Below are 13,446 nucleotides of genomic sequence, written 5' to 3' on the forward strand. Positions count from 1 at the left end.
GTCTTGGTGCGTTTTGTGATCGCAGTGTGGCTCCAATTAATAGAGGGTAGGACCAGGATTAGAAGCATTGTTAGATGGTATCCATGTTATCCATAATATAACTACCTTTATGATAGGAGTGTGATGTTCACTGAATGCAGAGAATGGGAAATATTCTTTTTTCTTGGTAGACACCTTTTGCAGTGCCTTGAAAAGAAACGGAGACCCCCTGAGTTTTTTCACTCTTTGTAACTTTACAACCACAAACTTCTTTGTGTTTTGTTGAGAGTTTTTGGGAGAACCTCTGAAGAAGTTGTTCTTCTGAAGGTAAAACACCGAGGCATCCACCGTGCATACATTTATATATGTCTTCTTTATCCCTTTTTATGTTTCTTATTATCATTTCTCTCACTCTCTGTGAGCTGCAGTTGGTAATAAAAGAACTTGGAACAAAAGGCATTTCCTTACAGATGCTTCACAACAACAATCTGAATATATTCTGTTACAAAGTCTACAAAAGACACGTTTTAAACAAGTTACAGCATGAACAATTCTGACTTTCTAGCTATTGTTAGGTAGTTTATATGTATCTGGTGCAAGAGAAAAATAACTCGGTTCTTGGCTCTATTTTTCCCTCTAACCATGTCACCGACTTTCTAATGAGCATTGCAGGTTACAACGTTGGTTGCAATTTTAAATATAAAGAGGTAATTACCTATTTATTCAACTCACAAAGAGCAAACCTGCACAAGCAAAGCATATATATATATATATATATATATATATATATATATATATATATATATATATATATATATATATATATATATATATATATATATAAAACCAGAATATCACCTAATGCAAAGAGCGTTTCTCGGGAGACAAGAAATAATTCTCAAGTTGAAACTTGGCAAAAGCAGATATTGGTTTTCCTGATACTACTTTAACCCGCGTGGCTCGCTGCTGCCCTGTTTGCCAGCGTTCTGCTCCATTACGCTGATCAGAGCTGACAGCGACATATAAAGCTGCTGAGCCCCGGTTCCCAGACATGCAAGTCTCACCTGTCAGGTCATCAAGACTGTCAGGCTCCTGAGCTGCTGTTAATGTGGAAATGCAGCAAAACCAAACCACTGAAATTCTCATTAAAGAGCAAATTGGCTTCTAATCGACACTTTACAGAAGACACACGATTGCATGTTTGTCCAGCCACGCCCTGTAGTACCAAGCACTAAATTGCAGAGATACAAATCTGAGATTTTCTATTCTAGACAATTAGTCGGGGTTTCAGTGAGTAGAAAATAGGTTTAGGTGGATATTGTAGGTTTGCTTTACCCTTGTAAATTCAAAAGAAGAACAGAAATAACAAGATAAGATCTTCTTAAATTATTCGCTGCAGAAATGAAGCTATACCCTTTGCCCAACAGTCATAAATCATGTCATGATCACAATCTGTTAATAACATTTTGGATTTTGATGCAGAACCACAAACTCCATGCCAAGTAAAATGGATCATTAAGGTAAACTGAGCAGTAACTGGAAGCTCATAGAGGAGTACGACGATTAGAAAAGAAATCCTCCTGCTGAGTAGAATATCATGTAGCAAATACAGAGAATTGAGTTTTACTTGTTTGAAGACTCAAGGAGAGGCTCTGTCCCTTATTCTGGATGAGGACACAGCGGAGGGTGGACAGGCAGGTACGCCTACAGATGAGAATGACAGTGAGTGTTCTGGTATTATTCCTGAAGCTGCAGGCTGTGACGGGTGGAAAGTTTTTCAGTAAAGTTTAACAGCTGAGTTGTTGAACTCTGAGCAGCAGAGCAACAAAGGGTTCATCAAACAGAACATGTTCTTGCAGATTGAAAGGTAATCAGGAATAGCTAGAAGAGAAGAGCGCTGAAGCTCAGAAGAAAAACTGAAGGTTTACAGGATAATCCAAGTTTTAGGCCATTGCCTCCATCGTGAATCGGAACGGTCCGCTGCTGAGTGTGAAGCGGCCGGGATGAGAGTCAGCTCCTCTAATCTGAGGCCATGGTCCTCGACTGGATACAGGTGGACTACCCCGTCATGGTTGTGGGTCAGTCTCTGTCCCAAACCGAGGGGTTTAAGTGTCTTGTCTTGTTCATGAGTGATGGTAGGATGGAACGGGCGATAGACAGGCGGATTGGAGCTTCTCCTGCAGTAATGCGGGCGCTGATCCAGTCTATGGTGGTAATGATACAGCTGAGCCAAGAACTAAAGCTCTTGATTCACCGGTCTGTCTACATTCTGACCCTCACCTATGGTCATGGGGTCTGGATTGTTATCAAAAGAGTGAGAATATAGGATACAAGCGGGCCAAATGAGCTTTCTCAGGAGGATAGCCGGGCTCGCCCTGGGTTAGCAGTTCTGTTGTCAGAGGGGAGCTCAAAGCAGAGCCGCTGCTCCTCCGCACCGAAAGGAGCCAGTTGAGGTGGTTTGGACATCTGATCAGGATGCTCCCTGAGCCCCTTTGGGGGGTTTTCTGTCTATGTCCCATTGCACTGCAAAAAGGGAACTAAAAATAAGTAAAAATTTCTTGAAATGAGTGTAGTTTTCTTTGATTTGAGCGTGTAAATAAGAGTATTTGCCAAAGAAATATGATTTTTGCACGTCAAATAAGAACAATTTATCTCCATCATCTTTTTTTAAACATTTTAAAAGGGATTAATTTAGCCAGTTCACTCAAGTGATATGTCAATAATGATCTTCTTTTATTCAGTCATGCCTTTGGCTCTGCTGGAAGACTTTGTGCTGCTCCTCACCTGCTGCCACTGCTCTAATTATTAAAGTTATCCCAGACAATTGAAGCCTTTTGTAGCCGTTTTGGTTCTGATGAACATAAAACAGCTTATTATCAAAAGTCGGTCATTTCTGATTGCTTCTCTGTGTTCCTTACGCCCCAGAGGAGTTACTGGTGCTGTGATATAAATATGTTTTTTTTTACAATCGAAATCAACGTGCCATGATTTGATTTGTCGTTTTAGATCCCACACCTTCTTCAATATCAAGTCATATATTTTTCCCCCTCTCCAAACAAATTGCCGATAAGCTTTTCCCCTTATTTTACTTTGCTGGGGCTCAGTATAAGAACCAAATGTTTGTAGGGCAACATATTCCTTTTAGGAGGATGAGCTGAAGCCTGTGGGCAGATCTCCTCGCTCCTCTGAGTCCAATTATACAGAGTGTTGTGTGAGCAGACGGGTGGTGGTGCAGATTTAGCCCCAGATCCAGTCAGCACCAGCCACCTCCTCCCATCCCCGCTCCGACACCCTCTGACTCTCACCTATACTCGGCTTCAGGAACGCTTGGGCGCACGCTTGCACCCGGCAGATGATTTGCTCAAATCTAACAAGCCGCCGTGTGCCGCTGCATCTTTGTTTACACTGTCAGACGTCTAATTAACAAAACTGAATTTATTTAATCATGTGGCTGAAGGCAGGAAATTCCTCCCACAGCAGTTGCATTTTTGTATTCATTGCTTCCTCCTCTTAACCGACAGTCGTATCTCTGCAGAAACAAAACAAATATTTTTAATTCAGAGTTCTCTACTGTAAACCTTCTGATGAGATTTTTCAGCTGAGGTTATTGACCTGTAAGGCGTGTCCCACAACTTTTTTTTTTTAAATTTCACTAATCCAACATCTAACATTTCAGTTTTGTGCACTAAGATAGCAAACATCTCCTCAATCTATAACCTGTGTAAATATACTTTTATTATCAAGGACTACTATTATTATTAAAATATGCTAAAACCACAGATGACAAAAATGCTTGCCATCTACAATGGACTACAGCAAAAATATCAGGGCAAATGTAGTAATTCTTGGTTGTAAAGAATGAATACACTATGGTTTAGAAATATGCTCTGCAGATTTGACCATATGGCCACAACAGTGGCGGCTGGCCAGTAGGGGGCGCTCGGGCGCCGCCCCCTTTAAATCGTTTAGATAATAAATGATTTCTGAACTGCAAAGTACTTAGAAATTTATTTATTCATACTGTGTGTCCAATAGACATGTTAGAATTTATTAAAATAGTAAATACATAATTCTATTTAATTGCTCACATTGTGCACACTTCCTCCTTTCCTATGTGCGGGGCGCCGGTCTAATGTGAGTGAATGTAGGCGCCGCAACTTGGGCAAGCACGTGATCTGAGGCTGACTTTTAATTGGTTATCTAGGGTTTTGCATAGGGGCGCAGCGCTCTGCGTCCCGGACACACCTATTCTGTTGCGTCATTACTGGTAGAGTGTCAGTACTGGCTAATTTTTTTAAAACCATTGTGTGATTGGACAATCCCCGATTCGACCCAGCTCAGCTGCAGTTCGTTAGGTTGATTCACGTTTAAGTTTGCAAAGTTGAGTAGTTTCAAAAGGAGAGAAAATTCTGTTTTGTCTTTACAAAAAAATGCTTTTACAAAGCATTCACTTGAAGAAAAAAAAACAGGATAAAGGAGCTTGGACCGGATCGTCTTAATTTACAAATTCAGCAGCAGGCAAGTGATCTCTCCACTCCATGGTTGGAAAAGCAGTGTAGGTAGTAGTCAGCCAGTGAAGAAGCGTCGGACACTCAGTGTAGAAGACCATGAAAGGATTGCTGCAGAGGTGAGTTGTTGTGGAAAATCACTGTTACACTGGTTTATAGTAATGTTATTTAATATTAGGAAGATGTGCTTTGTAGTTAGAAATACCTTTAGTTGTGTCTATGCTGTGTAGGTATGTTGATGTAATGTTTGTCAGCAAGATATTTTATTATTTAAGTTGTACTGAAGTTTATGGGTAATGGGGAATAAAACATTTGGTTACTGAATTTTGTATAATCTTGTCCCACAAAAATGCTGTAACACATTTCATAACACAGCCTTAAAAAATGGCAGCAAATGTTATTAAAATCAGGAAAACAATCTAGAAGAAGTCTTTTCAGAAACTGTCCCGCTCTTGAAGATCTTCATCACCACACCCATGACCACAGCTGAAAGCTGAAAGGTGCTTTTCAACTCTGAAAAGAATCAAGACTTTTCTGAGAAACTCAATGACTCAGGACAGGCTGAATGCATTGGCCATGTTGTCAATGGAGAAAAGACTAGTCACAGAGATGACTGACTTTAACAAGAATATAATTGAGAAATTTGCTGGGCAGAAGGAAAGGAGGGCAAAATTCATGTTCAAATAGTGCTATTTTTTAAGATTTGCTTTGTTTGTTTTTCATTTGTTTGTTTGTGTGCGCCCCCCTCAGTTTTTTTAGCACCAGCCGCCACTGGGCCACAACTCAAGATGCGCTGAAGCCATGTTGATGTCAGAGGAGTGTTTTCAGACTGGCTGAAGATGACAGAAAGGCTACATGAGATCAAATAACAGCATAGCAAGGCATCTTCCTCTAGTAGTCCTCTGTCATGTGGCGTGCCACAGGGTCCCATTCTTGGTCCGCTCCCTTTTCTCCCTCTATCAGCTTCCAGTCAGGCCAATTAAATCGCTGAACCATCTGTCTTTTCACTATTACAAAGATCATTTTCAGATTTACCTTTCTTTAACCAGGTACGGACACATTCAATCCTCCGGCTTTGAGGCTATATTAAAGCTGAACAATAATTCAATAACGATATATATTGATCAATAGACGTATATTGATGATAGAAAAAAAAGGGTCAATAAAATTTTCAGTAGAATAACACTTTTCCTTCCTTTTGCATTCTAGTCATGTAGGTTAATATTACAGTCATTACATCCTCCCAACCAATCACAACGCAGATCCAGGAAGCTCCACCCCTTGAAGGAGTTCAGAGAGCACGCGTTCTTTATTCTTTTTTAAAAACTTGCAGTTTTGGTAAAAAGTTGGTTAAGGGTTGAGTTTGAATTCAGTGTTTGTGTGTTTAAGCATAAAATGGCCAGGGCTGCACTTAAAATATGTGTATTGAATTTGTTAATAATTATTGATATTGACCAATATTATTTCCATTTTATTGATCTGCTTTTTTTCTGTATCGTCCAGCCCAAGGGTATATCAGTAGTAAAACAGTGGACCGAAAAAAAAAAAAATTGTTTGGTAAGAATGTCAGCGTTGACCTCAAAGCTGTGCATTTTACATTAAGTGCCACTTTAATCTGGGGGTGATTTTTGACAAGGATTTCAAATTCAGTTGTCAAATTGAACTTTTAGCTTCTTTATCTTTTAGCTAAAGTTAAGCATTTTTTAAAGGCTATACGCGGGTTTTATCAGTTCCAGAATTGATTACTGTAGCACTCTTTATATCTTTGTTTCAGTTGTCCCTCAACAGGCTTCAAGTGGTCAAAAATGCAGCTGCATTTAATTTTTTACCCTCTTGTGGCGCTTAGCGGCCTGTATTTGAGAGTGGGTTGACAGGAAATGGGGTTGAGAGAGGGGAAGAGATCCACGGACTCCAGGACTCCAACCTAGGACTGAGGCCTCCGAACATAGGTTGCGTGCTCTACCTCAGCACCACCGCTGCGTCCGCTGCACATCCAGAGGCAAACATCTCTCCCATCATATTCACCCTCCACTGGCTGCCTGCCCATCAATCAATCAATCAATTTTATTAGTCAACTGCAATTTGCATTACAATCGAAATTTCAGTTCCAGTACAACCGTCCATCACATACACTTAACAAACATTTTGGGGGAACGATTGACTGAGGCCTTGCGTTGCCAGGAACACACACAGTCGGCCGCTGCTACATGAGTGCTAGCCGTGAGGTGCGTTCCCCAAACTGCCCCAGACCCCGCTTTACACGGGGTCCCTAGGCGCTGCCTTGAAAACTCTCGAAGAAAGAGCAACAACATGGGGGAAAGAGGGGAGGGAGAAAAAAAAAGAGACAGATGTTTGCCTATTTATGCTCTCACCTATAAAGAGACAAACAACCGACACAAAAAAACCCTCATAGCACAAAAGCACAAATAAACACAAGACAACATGTATGCAGAAGGTAAACATTTGAGACCTGTCGCGTGAGTGTAATTCATCAGTTTTTATGAGTATCAGTTATGCGTGTGTGTACGGGCGAAAGTGTTTTATCTCCGTGAACACTCTCCAGAGGCCATTGTCCTTGATGTTATCAGCCGGCCCACAGTTCAGAGAAGCATCCTCAGGTGTCAGCGGGGGAGGGGGGTAGCCGGGGGCTTTTCTGGGCACTCCGTCATAACAATCCAGGAGAAGATAGGGAGGGAATCCAAATATGTTATTTGTTATGAGACAAGCTGCACTGCCTTTCCTGTCAGCTTTTAAGTCTTTTGCTGGCTCCACATAAATCCAATTTTCCAAATTATTGGGCTTTTTCGCGCTTCACTCCCAGATTTTATCCCATCTCCCCTTGAGTTCAACCCCAAAGTCAGTCTGCGTTCCAGCGCAGCCAGCTTTTCGGCTTGGCTCCATTCACCTGCCAGGTTTGTCCGTTCACAGCCAGAGTGAGCGCGTCATGCAGCCGGCAGCCTGATCAAGGCCAAATGGCTCCGACATCCGCTGTATTTGCCGATACTTCAAAAATCCACAAAAACCAATAAGTAGAGATCCCAGTATCCTTAATCCAATGTGAAAATTTCAAACGTCCAGGAATGACAAGGTCGAAAGACACACCGTTTTCCTCCAGGAATTTAGGGTGTATCTCACAAAATAAGTCAAATCAGGACCAGACGGGTCCCCCTTCCGTTGCCTACCCGTCGAAAAAAATTTATCAATAGTATTGAGAGACCAGCTTACCAGATCCATGTTTTTCAGAGTTCGGTTGATATGAAGAAAGTGCTCAGAAGACAAGACATAGCAAAGCAAAGCAGGATAGGGGGGGGGGGGGGTAAAAGCTGCAGAGAGAGAAAGACACGACCGACCTCGGAGAGAGACAGAGAGAGAAAACATTTAACATTTAACATTTTTTATTTTAAACCTGATAATGGTCTGCCCCCAGCCTATAGTTCTGATTTATAGAGTTTCTGTGGGTGTGCTCATTAAGCCAGTTCTTATTGAATGTTCCCAGAACAAAATATAAACATTGGACTGACAGTCACAGCACCCAGACTCCAGCTCCCTCTGGATCTACGCTTAATCACTGACTTTTAAATCCAAACTTATGTTTTTACTCAGGGAAGCTTTTAATACTCAAAGAACGGTCATATTTTAATCCACACTGTAAAAACTGACAGCCCCCTTAAATTCAATGTACCATTTTGGTCCTATAATCTCAACTTTTTATAATGAGTTGTTTACAAAGAGCTTAGGTTTGTGTGTATCCACGGTCTAACTTATGGCTGTAAATTTTCCTGACTTTTCTTAAGTTGGGAAAATACAAATCTGAAAGTGGACTTTACTTGCAGTTTTAAGGCAGGTTTGTTTATACGTTGAAGAGCTTTAAAATTTATTGCAGTGCATATTTCTAACTTTTATTCATTGTTTTATCATTTTTTTAAATCTATTTTTGCACTGCAAGGAGGTGGCTGAGTTTTTTTTAAGCATCTTGTTAGATATCCTGCTGGATGCCTACCAAAAACATTTATTTTTTTTTTTTTAACCATGCCCCACGGAAAGAAGGCCGGATGGCAGACTAAGGACTCACTGGAGAGATTTTGGATACAGTATTGTTTTAAAATGCCTTGAAGTAAGAGGTGGGACCGAATCACTACTTCTAAAGTCCCAAGTAAAGTCTGAGTCCTGTGGTTTAAATCTAAAGACATTAGTGAGACACTACACACAAAAAACCTATAAAAGGTTTTGATACAACGCATCTAAGCAAATGTTTTCTATGAATGGTTAACTTCCATCTTGAAAGCTTTTTGCAATGGACTGCTGACTTGTTCAGGAAGGACCCGGACTTTGCTTTTAGGCTCCCTATTACACAATTTGGCTTTAATGAGAGCATCGAGCCATTTCAATTCAAGAATCTCAAGTCCACGTCAAGTGGATTTTACGAGTCTTTTCTAGTATAACCAAGTCAAGTCTCAATTCATCAGTGAGAATTCATTTGAGTTAAATTTGACTTGAGTCAATTTCCAGACCTCTGCTTGAAGCCCCGCCTGCTTCTGGGTGAGGTAACCAAGGAAAGGGAGTTTTTGCTCAGGATGCATCTCCCACAGTCTGGTGCTACATAGGTAGCTTTTTATTTCTGTTTTTTTATTCAATCCTCACTGCTACTTCAAAGACAGAAGTGTTTATTTTTAAATATGGACCCGTAACTGGGTCTCTCAGATCATCATTTCCAGTCTCTTTTGAGCTTGTGTCAGAAGATCTGAGCGTTTATTTGTCTATAAAGATCTTTTAAGAAGAGGAGCTCAGGACAGTGAACACCAGGGGCATGAACGATGAGAAAAAGCTATATATAATCTGTAATACATAAATATGTTCCTTCAAAACTGATCAAATCCTAAATTATACTGATAAGTTGTGTTTTATAACCACAGTATATCTTGTTTTACCTTTTTTAACAGACAGATGTTAAAAAATGGGACAAAGGTGGCAGAAGATAAAAGGATAAACAAAGGTTTAATTTTCTTTCTTTTATACACGTGTCATCATTGTGTATTTTTGGTTCAGCTTAACGGTGTGTGGCCCTGTGGAGTCTTTAAAACCACTGATCAGAGGCTGAGGCAGTAATGACACCCAGTGGGAGGAAGATAATGCTCCGTGCCAAAACGCTTCTTCCTCCTTGAACACATCTGCTGATCATCCTCCTTCCACGCCTTCCCCCTTTTCACTTTGATATACAGCATCTCTTTCCCTCCTCCATCCCAACCAACAGCATTCATCATTCAGTGCTTCCATCACTGTTAACAGATGCCTCAGACACAATTTAACAAATAGCACAGCAAGTTTCTGACAAATTAACAGAGACTCAGAGCACAAGTCTGTCTTACACTGGGGTTTCCTGCCAAGACATTCAGTAAATAATTGTCTGCTTCTTGAAGGAGCAACTAAGGCCAAAATTATTCATACCCCTGGAAAATATAGATTTAAAACTAAATTTTGCTTCTTTGCTATAGGAATGGGATATAATTAAGGTTTTTTGTGTATGTTAGGGGAAAAAAAACAACACTTTTTGTGACATAGTGAAATAAATGCATAATTTCCCTTTTGGGACAAAATATCAGCCAATCTGAAGGAAAATAGGCTCTGTGACATTTGGAACATTAAAAGCAGGGCTCACAGTACTAGTGCAGGTTGTGTAATACTGATGAAATGTATTGTGGTTTGGTGCTGCACTCAACAAGCATATACACTGATTTGAATGGTGTGGCAAATGCTTATGCTTAAAAATGGCTTGGATCAAATCTTGGGACCAAAATATGCACGATTAAAGGGAGCCAAAGGGAAATGTGTCTTTGGGTAACACTACAATTTGCCCCAGGGAAATAAATAAATAAATAAATAAACACACATAATAAAAATATACCTTTATAATGTATTGGTTATTATAAGGGGATTTTACTCCTCTTGTCTAAAAATCCCCTCAAGGTTTTTTGTGTAAGATTATAATTTTGCAATAATAATTTCTTTACACATCTTTATCCAGGGTGCCAATAGATGTGGAGTGGAGTTTATACTGATATAAAATTAATTGTTAACAGCTGATGGATGATCAGGTTCTTGAAACGGTTTTGATTTTAGACTTTACATTATTGGGTCCCTAGAAGGGCCGTTCGTTTGCAGCAAGTAATAATAGGAGCCATCACACAAACAATACAGGCAATAGACAAGACAGAAGGATAAGAACCGACTTATAAACATTAAAGGAGATCAATCTAAAACACACATTTGTAAAAGATATGACAGGAGCTAAGACTTGAAATAAAGAATAACGATAAAAGCTGAAGTTGAGGTTAAAGTTTAAAAATAGCGACCTCAAACCAGGACCTCAGAATCTACAGTTTGTATAAAAAGCCAAATTTTGCCATATGTAAGTCAAATATTGGTGCTTAGGATTAGTAAATAATTGAGCCCTAACCAAAACTTATGCTTCACTTAATTTTTTTTTATACAGAAAGAAATGTATCCCTGCTAAGCAAACTCAAACCCGTCCTAAGCCGTCTCTGGTTTTCATTGCAGAGTTGTTGTTGTCGCTGGTTGCATCTTCACACCACAATGTTAATATCAGATGCCAACAATATTATTACAGCAATGTTTTTAGATGTGTCAGCTAAAGTTGACAGAGAAGTGTTAAACAGCAAGTGAAGCTGTTGCTGCTGCATTTCCAGCAGCATCAGTTTGATCCAGACGGAGGCAAGTCGTCATTTTCCATCAGGAGGAGAGAAGCAGATGAAGCTCAGACAAGTCAGGTTATCAAGGAAGCTGCTCTGACTGGTAAAATTACTTCTGTTTTAACCAACTTTCTGCTGGCAGAAATACAAAAATTAATCCTTACGGATAATTATGGAAATGGAGGATGTCAGTAATGTCATGATTGGCGCTTGTTGTTAAGGACCAAGGCAGGTAAGTGACTTTAATCCAAAGAAACATCAGGTAGTGGTTACAAACAGGTAAGCTACAGACCAGGACAGAATACTAACTAACTAGTGACTAGGGATACAAAACTAAACCAACAAAGGATCCAGCAAGGACTAAACAGAAACCCGGAACTTAAATACACTGGAGATAATTGGACTAAACAAGACACAGTTGTGGCGTAATCACAAACAGCTGGAAGGAATCATAGGAAGAGGAATTAGAAGGGCGTGAGAAACAGTAAAAGAAAACATACACAATAACAGAAAAAATGGACGATCCCATGAGTTAAACTCATAAATAAATAATCAGAAGCACATAGGGATCGTGACAAGTAAAGTTTGTTTAATTTTTCCCTTTCAACACCTGACGAGGATCAGGTTTATTATGATTTAGTCCGGAAACATAAAAGCTGATAAATAAAATTGTCTGTACATACAGCAAAAAATATGGATAGACACACAATGTAAAAATCCTGAACAGAAAATAAATCAAAGCAGAGCAATATGTGATTAAGGGATTTATTCAACACTGCTACTGATGAGAGTCACCTACTGCTGCAGTTCTCCTGCCAGCCTGGCATCGGGGTGGCTGATGCTTCATCTACGGCCTGCACCGACCTCTGAGCCAACTGGAGAACCCTGGAAGCAATGAGGATCATGTTTCTACCTTCTCCATCCCTATTCCCAGGTTGCCATCAACAAAAATTCTCACATAGTCGGCCCCTTTACAGGTGAGGATTGGATCAGAGTACATGCAGCAGATATAGAGCTTTGGGGACTGGTGCCAGTGGAACCATCTCCTGATGAATGCAGGGAAAACCGAGGGGAAGGCGATGGATTTACTCAGGTGCAGTCCAGCCTCGCCGACACAGGTGAACATCCAGGAAGCTGCCGTTGAGACAGTGGACTCTTACACCTGAACAATAAACTGGACCAGAGTCACAACACTGATGCTCTGTACAGGAAGGGTCAGGGCAGACATACCTGCTGAGGAGGCTGGGATCTTTGGAAGTGCAAAACATGGTATAGTATGCTGGAGCAGCTGAGAGGAAGCAGTCAGATAAGCTCATGTGGAGCACCAGCTCTGTCCTAGTGCAGGTGGTGGAGGACAGAAGGGCTCCCTATGGGACAGACTCCCCCCCCCCCCCCCACCCCATGCATGAAGCTGTTGCAGAGCTGGAGAGCTCCTTTAGTGACAGAGGGCTGCGTCCTAGATGCACAGAGGAGCGTTATCGCAGATTCTTCCTTCCAGCAGCTATTAGACTTTAGAACCATCACCCACATTTAAATATGCTACCTTTTGTGAATCTCCATGCACCATTTATGTTTCATCCTGCCGCTTGTACACCTGAATTTCCCCTCAATGGGACAATGAAATACATTTTATAAAAAACATTTTTACAAAGTCTTCAGCTGATCCAAAATACTGCAGCAAGAGTCCTGATGAAAATCAACAAGAGGGATCATATTTCTCCAATTTTAGCTTCCTGTTAAATCAAGAATATAATTTAAAATTCTTCTTCTAACGTATAAAGCCTTTAATAATCAAGCTCCATCATATATCAGAGCTCTGATTACCCCGTATGTTCCTAACAGAGCACTTCGCTCTCAGACTGCAGGTCTGCTGGTGGTTCCTAGAGTCTCTAAAAGTAGAATGGGAGGCAGATCCTTTAGCTATCAGGCTCCTCTCCTGTGGAACCAACTCCCAGTTTTGGTCCGTGAGGCAGACACCCCGTCTACTTTTAAGACTAATCTTAAAACTTTCCTTTTTGACTAAGCTTCTAGTCAGAGTGGCTCATGTTACCCTGAGCTACCTCTATAGTTATGCTGCTATAGGCTTAGGCTGCTGGAGGACATCAGGGTCTATTTCTCTCACTGCTGAGTTCTACTGTTCTCTAGTTTTGCATTGCATTACATTGAAATGACTGTTGTCATTTCAGCTTTTAACTTTTTGTTCTCTCTCTTTTTTTCTTCATAGTAGGTATCTACTCATCCAGAGAAGACGA

General features: G+C 40.6%; 1 protein-coding gene across 1 annotated transcript in view; it reads left to right on the forward strand.

Annotated features, from left to right (window-relative positions):
* Window positions 1-2,011: 2,011 nt before the first annotated feature.
* LOC118562825 (high choriolytic enzyme 1-like) overlaps window positions 2,012-13,446 on the forward strand; it is a 44,143-nt gene continuing 32,708 nt past the window's right edge. Inside the window, exon 1 of the mRNA XM_036135696.1 lies at window positions 2,012-2,191. Coding sequence (XP_035991589.1) covers window positions 2,012-2,191 — 180 coding nt within the window. The remainder of the gene's footprint in view (window positions 2,192-13,446) is intronic.

This window comes from Fundulus heteroclitus, chromosome 4, assembly GCF_011125445.2.
Source record: "Fundulus heteroclitus isolate FHET01 chromosome 4, MU-UCD_Fhet_4.1, whole genome shotgun sequence".
NCBI lineage: Eukaryota > Metazoa > Chordata > Actinopteri > Cyprinodontiformes > Fundulidae > Fundulus > Fundulus heteroclitus.